This window comes from Drosophila sulfurigaster, chromosome 2L (genome assembly GCF_023558435.1).
Source record: "Drosophila sulfurigaster albostrigata strain 15112-1811.04 chromosome 2L, ASM2355843v2, whole genome shotgun sequence".
Lineage (NCBI taxonomy): Eukaryota > Metazoa > Arthropoda > Insecta > Diptera > Drosophilidae > Drosophila > Drosophila sulfurigaster.
The window spans coordinates 13,764,712-13,781,850 of NC_084881.1; the positions used below are offsets into that span (position 1 = coordinate 13,764,712).

At 42.5% G+C, this 17,139-nt stretch overlaps 1 protein-coding gene across 4 annotated transcripts; it reads right to left on the bottom strand.

Moving 5' to 3' along the window:
- Positions 1 to 1,874: 1,874 nt before the first annotated feature.
- On the bottom strand, positions 1,875 to 15,240 carry LOC133850205 (protein bowel). 4 transcript variants are annotated; one of them, XM_062286239.1, is made up of 4 exons: positions 15,157 to 15,232; positions 14,315 to 14,495; positions 5,374 to 6,309; positions 1,875 to 3,823 (listed from the first exon to the last, which is right to left on the bottom strand). In XM_062286239.1, exons 3-4 carry the CDS (start codon positions 6,273 to 6,275, stop codon positions 2,311 to 2,313), a joined length of 2,415 nt encoding a protein of 804 aa, XP_062142223.1. In that variant the 5' UTR covers positions 6,276 to 6,309; positions 14,315 to 14,495; positions 15,157 to 15,232; the 3' UTR covers positions 1,875 to 2,310. The 4 variants fall into 4 exon arrangements, with proteins under 4 accessions (XP_062142223.1, XP_062142224.1, XP_062142222.1 ...); XM_062286240.1 differs by having other exon boundaries at positions 15,163 to 15,231; XM_062286238.1 differs by having other exon boundaries at positions 14,315 to 15,240.
- Between the last annotated feature and the right edge of the window lie 1,899 nt (positions 15,241 to 17,139).

Here is a 17,139-nt window from a genome sequence, read left to right on the forward strand (position 1 = left end):
CACAGAGCAAAAAAGACAGTTACACTTTGTTGTTGTTGTTGTCTGAGTGCGGCGCCAGTCGCGAGTTTACCTTGGCCGAAATGACAACAGAACTCTGCTTAGCTTTTACAGCTTTTGCGTTGTTACCTGTTGCTGGCACCGCTGTTAACTGCGCGCTCAAATGAGTTGTGCTTAGCACGGACTGTTAACATAACAGTTGACTGTTAACACGAGTATTGTGTTGTAAGTTAATGGGTATTTGGACACGAATTCAGCCCTTGATGTGAATAATAAATATGCAAAACTTGTAAACTAATATTTATTTTTGAACTTACCAAAGAACGTTTATGTAGTTATATTAAATGAATACACTTAATTCAATTATCAATCACACAAGAAGTTGCAACTTGCAACAGACTACAGATATAAAAAGCCATCTGTTGCTGAAAAATTAAACTACTGCAATCGTTAATTTATGATTGCATACTTTTCGGTGCCGCATTGATTATCCGCCTCAGTAAATGCATTTGCTATAACTCCACCTAGCGTATATAAATGCAACTAATTTATTGTACCTTTTAAACGAGGCATACTTTTAGGCTGGTATATACAAAATTGATTTAATTTTTTGATTTGTGCCATAATTATATAGCCATCTAGCGTAAGTAAATTTAACTCCGTAAAAACCTAAGCAAAGTATACTTTAAGGCTAATACTGATATTCTAAATCCTTTTGTTATTAAACAATTGAAGGCCGACTTCTAATATTTTCAAATGTGCCAAATCATTTTTCATTCAACGCATCGCATCATGGAGTTATTTATGCATTCATTCCGTACGCTTAATTCTCACGCATTCGCACACATCGAATTGTTGTGAAGGCAACTCACGTGCGGGCGGCAACTGATGATGGCTGGTGATATCATCATTGCCTCATCTTGGTTAATATTATTATGTTTCTGGTTAATTTTGTTTTTTTATAGTTCAACGATTGATGTTGTCAGCCAATGCGCATGCGGGGTGGGGGGCACCAATAAAGTTTCCTGCTGCCGCCACAATTTGATGATGACAACAATTTACGTGCCGCATTAATTGAACTTTCTACGTGTTCGAGTGCAACACTTTGAATCTGCCTTGAATTGAGCCTCGAATTGTGCGTGGCAATGCCCAACACCGCTCCGCCCTTCCCCGCCACTCCCCCGTCCTAAGAAGAAGAAGAAGAAAAAACCCGTCTAGGAAGAGACCTATGCGAAACGTGCCTGAAGTACAAGTTTATAATGGCAGCGGGCTGACACTTGATTGATGGGCTCCATCAATCCGGCTGGCTGAATGAATCACACACAGCTGAAAGCCCATATAATAGCAAAAACCCAAAAAGGTACTAAAACTAACATAAACTTTGAAAAAATACAGAGTTGATTAATTCAATGCAAACTTTATTTAAATATATTTTGATTTTGATTTAGATTTTTATTGCTATTGCTATAAGCTTACTTCTAGATAAATGTGTCGAATCTACAGAAATCATTTCAAATTGAAGGAAGACCATGGAATGCTAGAAGGACGTACTAAAACGCTATCTACAGCTACATACATATATTGCTCTATGTTAAGCTTACGATTAATCTATAAATTAAGCCTATAAAATGTAACTGGAATGTTAGATATTGTATTTTTGTTAATATTATTATTGTAATTGTTGTTGTTGCTGTTGCTATGTTTTTGCGTGTGTTTTATTTCTAAGCTACTTTTACTTTCAACCTTTTTTTCCCTCAGCAAAAATCTTGATACGATTTCGTGTTTACATAACGATCCAAGATTATCTTAAACATTAAACATAAATTAAAGTTGTATACAAGTATTTATTTATTATGTTTTTTGTTTTTTTTTTGGGGGTTTGATTTTTTGTTTTCTTCATTTTTCGTTTCAAATTTAATTGCTAAATAAAAGAAACAACAACACTTAGTGTTGGGGGGCCTAAACTAAGGCGATAGACTCTCAAATTAAATAGCTAAGATGATCTAAAATGATGTGTGTGTATGCTTAGTACTAAAATGCGTACTAAAAGCACAAAATGCAATAACATACAAATAGCTACAACTTATTTTAGACTAAATATACTAAAAGCATAATGCCGTCCTGCTCGAACATAATGCAACAATAAACTGTGGCACTTTCCACTTAAAAAGTCAATGTACTAAATGCTAAGCTTACAGTTTACAGTTATACTTATTGCCTTGCCTGGGCAGACATTGTACTAAAATGTACTAAAAGTGCACTTATGGCTAAATAGCGTGCCAGTATCCAGATCCAGAGTATCTTCTATTCCGATCAGCGTCGCATAATATCCTCAATGCTGAAGCCGGTGCGTCGAGGCGCTGCTGGTGCAACAGGCGCTGCTGGTGCCGCTGCTGCTGTGGCTGACGGTGGTGGTGCTGGTGGTGGTGCAACAGTTGCCTGTGATGTAGATGCTGCACCACTGATCACCGCTTCCTTTTCGGACGTCACACAACTCTCTGCGGGCTGCGGCGGTTTGCAAAGCAGCTGCCTCGGCGGATGTCGCGACATGTTGAGCGCATAGATGCTCTGATTCTCGAGGAATGTGCGCTGATGATCCACCACCAGATCCACCAACGGTGGCGGCGGAGGAGGCGGCAGAATGCGTTTCCTCACCGGTATCGAGCCCAGGAAGCTGGGCATTGCCTCGTGCGGCGAGTGCAACGGTTGCGAAGGCGGTCGCGTTGGCTCAACGCTGGTGCTGATGCTGGGCGGTGGTGGTTGCTGTTGTTGTGCTGCTGTTGCGGTTGCCGTTGGCGGTGGCGGTGGCGCTTTGCTCAGATTGAGCGTCTTGTGGTGCAGATCGCGACGCACATGCAGCATGGGCAAATAGGGATCGCCATTGCCGGCAGCAGCGAGCAGATGCGCTGCATGTGCTGGATGCAACGCAGCTCCCGGAGGAGCAGGATGAGGAGGAGGAGGTCCTGGCGCTCCTGGCGCGGCTGCATAGCGCAAGCTGGGCATAAATGAGGCAGCAACACTGGCCGATGCTACCGCTGATGGCTGTGGCGTCTCCTCCAGCTGACGTTCGCCATGCGGTCGCATCGTGTACGTTTCACCGCCCTCATGATGACAATGGGTGACACCCTGACGTTCCGACTTGGCCGCTGTGCTTGCGGCTGCATTGCGTCCGGCCTTGAAGCGTGCCACAAGCGCTGCTTCGGCCTTCTCCTCCTCGGTCTCCGCTTCGAGATCCTCATCCTCGGCCAGGTCCAAGGCGCCGCCTGCCTCATGCAGTTCCTCCTCCTCGTCGTAGTCATCGAACTCCTCATCGCTGTCATCGTGATCATAGCGCACACTGCTGCTGTGGTTATTACTGCTGCTGTTGCTGGCCCCAGGCGCCTTGCGTTTGAGACGCATGCGTTCCGCTTCATCGGTTTCCGACTTCTCGCTCAAATTGTGCACAGGTGAGTGGCGTGGTGAGTCGACCTCAAGCAGTGAGTCCTCCTCATCGCCACTTAAATGCCTTGCCTCGTCCTCCTCGCCCACATCCACATAGTCGGCGCTGTTGACCTCACCCACCGCATGGGTGAGAGCGTGTCGTCGCAGATCGCAGTTGCGTCGAAAGACTTTGCCGCAGGAGGAGCACTCGTAGGGCTTGTGATCGGTGTGGGTTAAGAGATGCGTCTTGAGGTTCGAGCGCTGGTTAAAGCTGCGACTGCAGACGGGACACTTGTGTGGCGATTCCTCCATGTGCAGGATCTTGTGCACGGCCAGAGTGCGTGACTGGCAGAAGCCCTTGCCGCACTCGGTGCACTTGAAGGGCTTCTCCTTCGAGTGGATGTACCTGAGAGAGGGGGGGAGAATAAGAGTGGGGGATTAGTATGACTCGACATGCTGCGTGGGCGGATGGTTGAGTAGCTGCTGCTGTTGCTGCTTTGGCTTCAGCTTCAGCTTCTGGTAGCTCTTGAGTTGACAGTTATCTGTGTGCTGTGTGCGCTGTCTGGGGCGGCATTATCTGCCCAGATAAAGTGCGCTGATATATTTTATGTTTATGGCCGCCATCTTTGGCAATGGCGACCACTTGTTGTTGGCCATAACAGCAACAGCAACAACAAGAACAACAACAATAACAACCAGCAGCAGCAGCAGCAACATCAGCATCAACAGCAGCTGCTGCTGTGGCATGAAACAGAAACAGGTTCTCCAGCTTAATATCTCCACTTGCTTTTGCTTTTGCTTCGGGCAGCTTCAAGGCGCACCGAGATTCTTCTTGACTCGCCCCTTTCCCTGTCTTCGTCTTCATCTTCGTCTTCGTCTCTGCATCTTCACTCTTTGCTCTGCGGTCTGAAGAATTAGCCTCGCGGCAAAGCAAACAAACGACAAATGGACCGAAACCGAAGCGATCAAAAGACAGAACGTCGCGGCAAGCCGGACAAAGCTGGACAGCAAAGCTGCCCAAGCTGTCCAAGCTGCTGGTGCCCGTCTCTCCCTATCTCTCTCTCTACCAAAACACAAACACAGTCTAACGAGTACCCTCTGCATAAAGTACTGTATACAACTCACACAGTACTCGTTGCCCCTGCCCCTGTCCCTGTCTCTGTCCCGCTTCCCTTTCAACTGCCTTTCAAAGAAATGAAAACCAACAAAGTTAATTAACTTTGTCTTTTGCGGCGTGTTTCTTACCCTAACTTGGCTAACACTGCGACTGCGGCCAGCACATTTCGACAAGCAGTTTGGCTCTGATAATACTACATGAGTAATATATTACTTTATAAGCAAGGCAACTTATTGAACTATATAGATTACCTCAACATTTTATACAGGCACTTAAAATCTTTCCTAGAATTTGAATTTATGGAAATTTCCTCAGAATTTACAGCAGACTTTCGATATATACGAAATTTATGATTTATTTGAAGCAGGTAATTGCTACTTGAAATTAACTTTGTAAAGAAGCAGATTAATTGAATTTAAGTAGACTTGAAATTATATTTTTAGACAGTCTTTTGTTTTTCTACATTATCTGTAAGTAGTCTATCATTTAATACCATTACCATTACCTTCTGAAATAATGAATAGTTGTTAAGGAGCTTTCCAATAATATTTCTAAGTAGTCTATCATTGAATATTTGTATAATACAACCATTACCTTTGGAAATAACGAATAGTTGTTAAGGAACCTTCTTAAATCCCTGACTCCCAATTCCCACACAATTTTTGTAGTGCATAACGTAGTCGACTATACTATAACCTTTTCTTAATTTTGTTTTTTTGCAAGTTCTTTGGCTTCTTTGAGCTGCTCGGCTGCCTCGAGGCATGCCAGCAATTACCAGCACCAGACACGCCCCTGCAACGCGTCCCTTCCCCCCACTCGCCACACCTGGGCACACTCACCTGTGGTCCCTCAAATGGTCCTGTCGCCTGAAAGCCTTGCCGCAAATATCACAGGAGTAGGGCCGCTCATCGGTGTGTGTGCGCTCGTGGATCAGCAGATTGTACGACTTGGTGAACTGGCGATTGCAGAACTTACAGATGAACTGCTTCTTCGGCCTCGAGGCGCGACCAGGTGCACGCAACAAACGCCTATCGAGGCCAGCGTGCATTCCCGGTCCCAATCCGGGTGGGAATAACGCCGCCGCTGTTGCTGCTCCCGGCGGAAAGGGAAAACTGCCGCCAGCTGTGGGCGATGGTCCGGGTCCGGTTAGATATGGCGGTGGCGGTGGTGGGGCATACAGTACTCCAGTTACTCCTGGCGGTACTCCGGGCGGTCCACCCGGTGGTCCACCTCGGCCCAACATGGCAGCCGCAGCAGCTGCCTCGCGCAGCGCCAACTCTTTGCGCTTGTCGGCCATCATGGCAATGATCTCGTAGTTGGAATTGCTGCCAGCTCGAGCCTTGGCCTCGAGCGCCTGCCGCGTGGGCAGCACGGGCACAAAGGCCGATATCTCGCGATGATGTGGCGGCGGTCCGTGCGGTCCACCGTGCAGCCCCGAGGCAGCCAAATGCTGCTGATAGGCCAATTGGGTTTCGTAGGCAGCCGCTGCTGCCGAGATCCTGCTAGCTGATGAGTTGCGAGAGTCGCTGCCGCCACTGCCCGCTCCATCTCCTCCTCCTCCTCCGTTGGTAGTTCCATTGGAGCCAGTGCCTCCTCCTCCTCCAGCTGTTCCTCCTCCTCCGCCGGCACTGTTGGCTGCGGCTGCCACCGCTGCCACTGTTGACATAAACTGATCCATGCGAGAGGCGCGCAGCATGGGAATGGCGCCTCCGCCCTCGCTCCCTGTGCTGTCCGTGGGCATATCGAGTGCTACTCACATGCCGTCAGACCTTCACCTGCACAAGATAAACGAAACGAGAACGAGGGGGTAGAGGGGAAGAAATAACAATTAGTCAAATGTTGTGTTAATTGTTGCGGCTTATTGGGCTCTATGGGTTTATCTTAATTGCTCGTCAAGTCCAATAAACTGTTTATTTCCCCTTGCCTTGCCAATACCCTTTATGTGGGTAGCATGGCTCCGCTTGTGGCATGCCTCCCTTGGGGTGGCACTTTGTAACAGTTCTATACGGAAGTGACAAGCTTCTAAGAAATCTTATATTAAAGTACAGATATTTATTTTTAAATTATAGAGACATTTTAGTTTTAAAGAATACATTTATTCAAATATCAGCGGTCATATTAATTAGTATTTCCATAATGAATTTTATATTATTGCAATTTAATTGTTTTTTTTTTTTTTCATTTTTGTATACTATTAATTCTTTAATTTACTTGATCGTTGTTTATTTCTTTTTCCCAAAAAGGAAATTTTTATTATTTATATACACATTTATATATTTTTCATTTTTTGTTATAGGAGCTTTACTTTATTAACATATTATTTTATTTATTTCATAGGAATTGGGGTTTTGTGTATAAGTTGTTTGATTTATTATTTATTTAGAAATTAAAATATTTACTGAATTTAGTTTGAATTAAGATTATATTAATTCTTTAATTTACTTGATCGTTGTTTATTTCTTTTTACCAAAAAGGGAATCTTTATTATTTTTATACACATTTATATATTTTTCATTTTTTTTTATATTTAATAACATATTATTTATTTCAGGAATTGGGTTTTTGTGTCTAAGTTGTTTGATTTATTATTTATTTAAAAATTAAAATATTTATTGAATTTAGTTTGAATTAAGATGCATATTGCATATTGCTTGGCTTTGTAAATTGTATTATTTGTTTACATCTCATTAAATATAATGTTTGTTCGTTTCTTTTCAATATAAGCACACCTTTAGCTTTAACTTGCAGGCAAATGTTTTCCACAGCACACACACAGTAAGATTGACTTTGCAGTAGGGTATTTGCAGATTTTCAAGTGGGTTTTCTAGGGTTATTCTCTACTAGTTTTATTTATGTACAATTCTTTTTTTTGGGTTTATCAGCAAACGCGACGGCGGCGGCGGCAAGTGAAACTCAACTCAATTCAACTGAAGCAAACTGAACTAAACTGTGAACAGAAACAGCAACAGAAACAGCAACAGAAACGAGTTGACGCGGTTGCCGTTGGAGTTGTCGACGCTGCCAGGTTAGATAAGATTGTGCGTCTGAAAACCTGACTGAGTCAGTAAGCGAGGCACAGCACAGTAGTAACGATATAAACACAGACACACATACACAGATACAGATACACACATATAGATACAACAAAAAAAGATGTGGGGAGAGTGAGTAGCGATAAAGAGACTAGCATTTGGCAGCCATAGAAATGCAACTGGTAGCCTAAGCGGCAGTCAGTCAGGCATTTCAGCCAGTTAGTCACAGCCACAGAAAAACAGAAAAAAAAAACAAAAACCCGATCTCGGTCTCGATCCCGAACCTGACTCCGACTTCGCGACATCGAAATCCCAATCCGAGTGGCAAAGCGAACCCGAGACGACCTGACTGACTGACTGACTGAATGCTTACTGGATTTACGCAACAGGAGCTTCAGCAGCTTCGTCTTCGTCTTCGCCTCCGTCTTCGTCTTCGTCTTGGTCTTCATCTTTGTCTTCGGCTTCTGGTAGCTCTGGGGTTTTGCATCTGGAACGTGATCGTCACGATAAAACGCCGCCAGAAGAAACGACAAGAAAAGAAAACAAAAGAGAGGAAAAAAAAATCCACCGACAACAGCAACAAAAAAGTAATGCCAAGATAATGATAATGACGATCATATTGTCGCTGGATCGGCCATAAAACTTTGTTGCGTTAAAGCCTCATTTAAATGTCTTATAACCAGTTGTGCATAAAGCGCAAAAAACACAAAAAAAGAAGAAGAAAAACTGCCACTGTCACTACCAACCCGCCCCCGCCCCCGCTTCCACACTCTTATTCCTACGTTCCTCACACTCTTCTGTGTCTTCGCAATCTTGGCAGTCTTCGCAGTCTTACAGTCTACCAGTTGCCTGTGCAATGACAGTTTTGCTTATCATTTTGCTGTAAAAAATGTAAAACGTTCTCGTCGACTTCAAAATGAGTTTTGACATCGTGATTTTCACGTATTTTTCTGTATTTTTCTGCCTGTCTGCCATGAGATGCATCAGCAAACGCACGAGCTCAAGTATTTAGATAGTTGCGGTTGGAAGTTGGAAGTGCTGCATCATTCGAGACACAAGCGTAGGCAACTCTTCCCCTTCCTCTTCCTCTCACTCTGCGCAGCTCATCTGCATAACTTCGAGGGAGGGGAGAGAGAAATGAGCTCAACTGTCAGCTTAGTTTAAGACAAGCAAGGTGGATTGTTAGAAATGGCAAACGCGTGGCCCGAAAGGGCCTAAAACAAGTGCTTAGCTACAAGCAATGAAGTGCACCACACTATTCAACAACAGTTGTATACACGAATCTATTTAGTTTCTAAAAAAAAGTTAAGTTCTAATATATTCTATTAGTTTTTAAAAAAGTTAAGTTCTAACATCTTCTATGAACATAAATCAGTTTAATCTGATTATATAATCAATTGTATTTTCGAATACTTTTTGTTTAGTTGACCATAAAAATAGATTATGATTTTAGTTCCACATCGTTTTATGAATGAATTCAATACATTTCCAAAGAATTCAAAAGAAATCCAACTGGTCTTTTGTCAATTGCAAACGTCATTTTGACCAGAACTAGAAACAATATTTGAATGAAATATTTTGTTGCTGCTTATATAACACATAATTCTTAACTATGCTAACAAAATTACTCATTTCCTTGGAACTCATTAAAATAACATGATCGCAAGATCACCTTAGTTCATGCTCTGCAATATTATTCCCATTTGAAAACCAAAAATGTCACACTTGAAATGAATGGTTTTCCTGATTGTAATCGTATCGCTTCATTTACTGAAATCTCACCCATTTTTCTGTGCCATTTGGCCACATTACTCATACGCCCGATTATCCCCTGACTCCCTCCTCCCTCCACCCTCCTCACAGTACTCAGCTCGACTCGACTGCAAGTAAACTGAGCAACCACATCACGCATATCTCACACCACATGCGAGCCAGAGATACGTATCTCTGGTAGCCTCGACTCAGCTCGAGACAACAACAACAACAACAACTACGAAAAAAAAGTAACCCGTTTTGGGGTTTTTCATTGTATCTGTATCTGTATCTATATCTTTTCATGTACACATATGTATATATATTTTTTTCTAGGTTTCAACTTTATTTTTCTCACTTATGCATTTATGACTCGAATGGCTCGTATGTCTCCAGTACTGTCTGTTTAACTGCCTCAACTGTCGTAACTGTCTAACTGTCCAACAGCTCGACCCTCTACCTCTACCTCTCCTCTCTCTTTCTCTCTCTCTCTCTGTGTCTCGCTGTCTCGCTCGCTCGCTGTGTGTACACAGTATACGCGATTGAGCGTTCATTATCTTCTGAAACATCGGCACTTTTGAAACGTCAACGCCAAATAAGAAAAACAAATAAAATTAATGTAAATAATGGACATCATCAGCAAAATGCGAAGTCGCAGCAATGAGCGAGAGAGTGCGATAGATGGAAAGGGAGAGATAGAGGTAGAGGTAGAGAGTTGTGTGTACTTTCAGAGATACACAACAGATACACACAGTATATACGTAGCTATAGGGAGCGTTTGCGCAAACGGTTGCCCAGTAAATGAAGCCAAAGGCTTAAATGTGTGTGTATGCATACATATAATAAAAAAGAGAAAAAAAAAACGAACAAAAATAATAATAATAATAAGAAACAACAACGCAGCGACAGCAACAACAACTACAACTACTGGCTGGCAAAGAAAATAAAAGATATCGAGGAGCAATTTGGCTGCCACTTTGCTGCTGCCTGCTGCCAGGTCTCGAGACTCGACTCAACTCGACTCGAGAAGCGCGATACTCGCGACTTCGTCTGTTCCCTGGGTATGGGCTTTGTGTAAACAACGGGCCAACGAGAGACCAGCAGACGCGCATAGTCAGTGGAAAGGTTCAAAACAGTTGATAAAAAAAAGCAGAAGAAATGAATATACAAACACACACTGACACACACACACACACACATGTGTAGAGGGATTTAATGTTTGCGTAGAAACGAGACGAAGTTTTGTCCCTCGACTCTCATATCTTGGCTTGGACCACTACTTCACTTTGCTTACAAAACAGCAACAACAACAAACAAACAACACAGAGACAGAGACAGGGACAGAAATGAAGAAAAAAAAAAGGGTCAGGCTCTTTTCGGTTTTAATCCCTTCAGGCCTTCAGGCCAGGCTCAACAGCAAAGGTAGCTAATAATCAACAACAACAAAAACCAAAAAACTAAAAGAACCTCGAGCGCAACAGATGAGATGCGAAGAGTGCTGGACAGCACAGATTGGAGAGTGCGTAAGGAGAGACAGAGAGCGAGAGAGAGAGCGAGAGGGAGGGGAGACTTATAATTATAGTGCATTCATATGTATAGCTGCGTTAATCTGGCAACCCTTTCTACTTGCTTGCTTGCTTGTGACCAAACCCCCATTTCAGATTATGGTCAAAGCTATTAAAATCTCTAGCCATAATCATTGCTTGCAGCTCCTCAGCCTCATCTGCTCCTAGCTGCCTAGCTGCCTAGCTGCCTAGCTGCTTCTTCGTGTCTATAATTTGCTTGATTAATATCTATGCGATTTACACATACCCTCTCTCTCTCTCTTTCATCTCTGCACATCTATCTCTTTCGGTTTAGCTGCGTGTAAGTGCGCAGTCATTAATTTGAAAGCTTTGCAGTTTTGTGCCAGCCTCAAGAACTGCTAATGAAGTTTTATGGGATCGCCATGCAGCTGGCTGGCTGCATAGATTACTAAGCTTGTTCTCTTAAATTGAAAACACATCATTTATAATTATTATGATCGTGGCAAGACAGTCAAAGAATTCAAGATTCATTTAAGGCATCTTCTTTTCGTGCTTCAAATGAAATCTACTAATGGTATTACTATAATAATATCAAAGATAAAAGGCAAGTCTTTTAATGATATTACTCTAATATTATCAATAATAATGTAGCTAGTAAAATTCAATGCAAAGCTATCATAATAATAATGATTTTTCAACTGCATTATGCTAATGCATTTACTAAATACAAATGACATTGGTATTGTTAGTAGAATAATACTGACTTAGTATATTAAAATATTAACAAGTTATCATTGCGAATATTAACATAAATTCTATAAAATTATTAATAATAATTAATACTAATGCAATGTTAATCCTATTTCGAATGAAACCAAAATAAAGTGAACGCTAACAAAATAATTCAAATGACTTTAGCTACTGTAAATACTCAAGTCAATGCCAAAGATACTGACAATGCTAATGCTAATTTTTCATGCAAATGCAAATAATGCAAAAACATGCCACTGTTTGTTGTTGCTACTGTTTAAACTAATACAAATCAAAGTGGGTTATAATACTCGTAATGTGATAGTCATCATGACGTGGAAACTGTAAAAATTATCCGAATAATATTTCAAATACATATTTAAAAAAATTCTCAGAGAAATCGTAGCTGTTCTTGGTGGTTTTTTCTTCTTCTACTTTATACCAAGTTTAATCTGCGAATTTATGAGTTTATCTATGATCTTGAAGTTTTCCCGTGCTCTGGTTTTCTCCTTTGTGCCATTTGTTCTACACTATTCGGCAAAAAGTTAATCTGTTTAAGCCGATCGTTTGTCATGCTTCTTATGACTTGCGCTATTCACACTAAGACGATCTCTCGACTGAGGTCCATTGTGTGTATAACAAGAATGCCCAATCATGGGTTACTTCATGCCGAACCGATCTGTTATACTCTTAGCTAGTTTATCGACAGTTCTTTTTGGGGAAAGACTGGAGATTATTCACATTATGATCGCCCCACTCAATGTATTCATATTGTAATGGGACAGAATTTAATTTCATCATCAAAACTGATCGGAAATAAAACGAAATAAAAATACGACAAGAAAAAAACTTGTCTCGCGTCTCAAGAGTCACTCTTGAGAGACTAGAGTCTATCAAGCGCCAGTTAAAAACACGTGCCAAATGGGCGTGGCAAAGCGTTAAGAAAAAGCTTCGCCTTTTATGGCCAATTGTATGGACCATTGTTATTAGGTTTATGACCACTCAGTTAAGTGTCGCCTTTTGTTTCACTCAACATTTAGTCGATTTTAATTTGCCTGATTTTTTAATTAATTTCGCTTTTTTATTGAGCGCCATTTTCGGGGTTCAAGCGTCTCCCCACTGAGGGCATCCGTTGCACTAATAAGTATGACAACGAAATACTAAAAAAAAAACAAAAAGAAAGAAAGAAACCCACCCAGAAATAACATACCGAATGCAATAAAGTTTTATGTGGCTATTCTTATGCTAAAATAGTAGTATGTAAAATAAAATAAAGTGGGAACCGGCCACCGATCAAATTGCCTATAAACAAACAATGATGAAAAATCAAAAGAGTTCGAGAGCTCTAGCTCCACTCGAGCGAAACAAAAGCCCAATGGCTCTATAGAACCGCAGCGAATGGAACTCAGAAAACCCCTTTCCATTCCATTCCATTCCCGTAACCCTATCGACTGACTGTGGGAGCGCGGGAGGCGATTTAAATATTCAACAACAGCGGAGAAAAGAAGAGATCTGAAGACAACAAAAAAAAAAAAAAAAAACTATACCATACTGTAGCATTTAAAAGAAATCAAAGGAAAATAAGCACAAAGATGCTGCAGCGCGATGATGGTACGAAACTGAAGCAGTCGAACCCCAAGACCAAACCCCAAAACCCCAGAGAGTCGAACGAAAACCCAACAGAAGCTTGCGGCAATTGCGTTTCCTCTTTGGACACACGTTCTGAACAATTAAAGCGCGCGGCAAGCCAAGCTGGCAAACGACGACGACGACGACGACGACGATGGCCAAGACAACGTCGACCAACATCGCAGCCAAGTCCAAAAAAACCGGATTCAAATTGAGCACGACGAGAGCTGCTGAAACTGAAGCTGAAGCTGAAACTGAAGCTGAGGTTGAGGATTAGAGCTGGCCACTGGCACTGGCTACAAGTGAACTGGTTTACGGTTTACAGAAACACACACAAAAAAACCAAAAGGAAAAAAAAATACACGAACAACAACAAAAAATTCCAAGCGAAGGTTCGAGCTCGCGTCGAACCGAATCGCCGCAGAGCCCCGAAAGTGACTCGGGGACTTGGACGACGAGTCGAGCGCCAGGCCGCCTGTCAATGGAACGCAGTCAGGCAGCCAAGCAGCCAAGCAGCCAAACAGGCAGGCAGGCACCACACTGAGTTCGGTGGCAATGACAGTGGCACATGCAGTTGTAGTGGAAGCCGCTGCGGCAGCCGACAGTCGCCCAACAAAAAAAAAAAAAAAAAAAACCGCCAACTGTGGAGGAGCCTCCAACGTTCAGTTACAATACACAGTGCATGTATGCGTGTGTGTACATGTAAGCTGTGTGTGTGTTTGTGTGCTTGGAGCAGGTTTTGGCAGTCAACTTGGTTTTGTTTTTTTGTGTTTTATTTACTTTGCTACTCGCTGTATGCGCTCTCTCACTGCTTAACTCTCTCACGACTACGTTCTCTTATTCACTGTTTGTGCTCTCTCTCGCTCTCTCTCGAGTTGCCCACTCGCTGCTTGACTGTTACTCGCTGTGATTTGCTTTTGGCCATAGCGAAAATAAAAAGAAAATAATTAGCTAGACCCTAAAAACAAAAAAAAAAGAGTAAAAAAGGCAGGTAACTTTGGAATTTTTTTTTATGTTGTGTGTGGAATCTTTTGATATTTGATTTTTTTATATTTTTGTTGGGCGTTACTCGAAACTTTGCGCAAACTTACCAGCAAAACAATTTTGGAAGAGCGCCTGCGGCTCTGTTTAGAGCTTGGCTTGTATTCCCAGTTGATCTGAACAAGTTTTTATGCTTTATTTTAGTTTTTTTAGTTTTCTTGTAAGTTGTTTCTTTCCGTTGGCAATTTTGCCAAAACTTTTGTGTAATTTATTGTAGGCGTTTTTCACTCTCTAGAAGATAAAGGGTTGCATATAATATACAGATTAGCTAAAGCTGCGATAACACTGTATATTGCATATACACACACACACGAACACACAGTGCATCGATGTATGTGTGCGATACAATCACGGCACGATCAGTCGCCAGCGGTCGCGGGTGTTACGGGAGCAAAAGCAGCAGCCGCAGCAGCTACCACAAACCACGTAGAAGCCGAGCAAAAACAAAAAAAAGTAATAATACGCAGAGGGAACGCAAACCCAACGAACCGAACCGACCAAACGAACGAACGAACCAGTCAAACCGATCTGATCGACTCAGCCAACGAACCGAGTCAGCGAACGAGCAACGCACGAAGGAACGAACGAACGAGATACGGCAGCTGAAATGTGTTTTTCTACATTTTGTTTGAAATAGGAGCTGAAGCCAGTGCAGCTACCAATTCGCTCCTCAAGTAGTCCCAAACTCTTCCCACACACACTCACACACACGCACACACGCGAGACACGCTTGGGCTGCGCGACGTCGTTTTGAAAAGCGCTTTTCAGTTGGGGCGTTTGTGGAGAAGGGGGTGGCGGCCAAACGAAGCGACGCTGCAACAAGTTCACTGTGCCTGCATTTTTCACTCACACATACTACGAACACTTGCGTACGTTTAATACTAACACTCACACATACGTGGATACAATTGCACTGTTGGAATCGTGAAAAGCACGATCCGCGCGCAGGTGCGTTCGCTTTGATCAACACTCGAAGACTAATTCAAAGTTGTCGAGCCGCTGTTGACGTCGTCGCTGTCGTCGTTTGTGTGTGGCGAGAGAGCATAAACGAGCGCGTGAGAGAGGTGAGCGCAAAAGTGTAAGCCGATGTGACATAGAGAGACACAGAGTGAGAGAGAGATCGTGCGCTCTAAACCAGCCAAGTAAGAAACCCCCCAACAACAACACAGCAAAGGCAGCAACAAAAACAACTACTGGCAAACCAACAACTAACCGACCGCCAGTCGCACGCTGTGGACAGCACAGACAGAGGTGGACAGATGGGACAGGCAGACGGACTGACAGACAGTCGGAACGTGCATACGTACGACGAGTTATTGTCAGTTAGAGAGCTACCTGTTTACCGACTGCTTACTGTTTTCGAGGGTAGACGGAGCAACTCACGGCTCACGGGTTGCCAGATTGCATTTAGCCACTGAACGAGTGCTGCTTCGCTTCATTTCCAATGTGACGACGTTGGAGTAACTCGGTTGGCCGTCTGCTACTAGAGCTGGGGCTGTTCCAAGAACTATTAGGGTGGGACTTGTGTAATAAGAGTGTTATCTAAAAAAAATAATTAGATATGTTTGTATGCAAATTGTCATAGTAATGCGACTTATTGGGTTGTGGATGTTCTGTGCAATCAGAAGCATATGTACATACTTAATCCATATGATTTTTGGGTGTAAATTATTCTCCCAATAAATGAAATAAATATTTTAAATCTTTTCAACCACAAATTTGGTAATTTTTATTCAGGCTAATTTAAAAGTTATATTATAAATGCATTTAAAAGAATTTTTAATTATAATCGAGTCTTACCAACAGATTTACAATAGTGTTGTATTACATTTACCCCTACCTCTTCTACCTGTTCGCACGTGAGACAGTCTGGCAACCTTGTCTCCCGCACATGCACAGGCACAACAACAAAGGTATGCGGCTGAGATTTAAGAAGTGGAAGAAAAAAGCAGTCAGGGTCTTTGTGCGGTGCCACTGCAATCACTGTAGTGCAAAAGAGAGGGAGTTACTTTTAGACGAAGTAATGATCGTTACAACCTGATGATAATGTTGGTGCGCTTAGCGATAACAACGATGACGTAGAGGACCATGATGATGATGATGATGCCACCAACTGTTTGAAAAGTGGCAAAGAAAATCGAGCAAAGCAAGAGAAGAAGCAAAACGAAAAGGAAATAATACAAAGAAAGGTTGACGAAGACAGAAATAAGAGATAATTAAGGTGGATGGCATGCCCAGCGCACAGTGGAACGAAATTATTATTACTGTTTGCTGTTTGTTGTTGCTCTGCTGTGGTGTGCATCCAAAGAAAAAAAACAATCAGCAGCCCAAGGTAGAACTAGTAGTAGAGGCAGTGGTAGCAGTTGAGACAAACAACAACAAAAGCAAGCACAGGTGGTGGGGGGAGAGAATAATAAGAAGAGGAATAAGAAAAAAACAGTAGCCGTCTCATAGGGCGAGCGAATTGTTATGCTAGTCGTTGACTTCTTACTGCCGATGCGTTGAACGACTACCGACTACCGAGTGCAGACTACCGAACCGAAGGTTGGTCGGCAACTGCAGAGTGCCGATTGCCTTGTGCATATTTTGCAGCTCTTTACGATCTGAAAGAAATTACTCAAAATTTGTGTAAGACATGTGGCCCACAAGCCAAAGCCATAGAGTCCGGACAAGTTCATTGATCGCATTTAAAATGCTGCCAGAGGTATGAAATCTCGTCAGGTAGGAGAAGGCTGAGGCGGAGACGTTGGGTGAGCGAGTCTAATTAATGATTGTTTGATGCATTTCAGTGTTCTCGAGCTGTCAGCAATAGAATTTCAATGCATTTGTCAATTGTTGTTCTTGGTAGATTCTTTATTTAATAATTAAAGCTCTT

Bases quoted from the DNA above. Each gene is read 5' to 3' on its own strand.
- LOC133850205 (XM_062286238.1), bottom strand. From the start codon at position 6,275: ATGCCCACGGACAGCACAGGGAGCGAGGGCGGAGGCGCCATTCCCATG. The intron at 3,824-5,373 runs GTGAGTGTGCCC...CCCCTCTCTCAG, and splicing joins GACCATTTGAGGGACCACAG to GTACATCCACTCGAAGGAGA.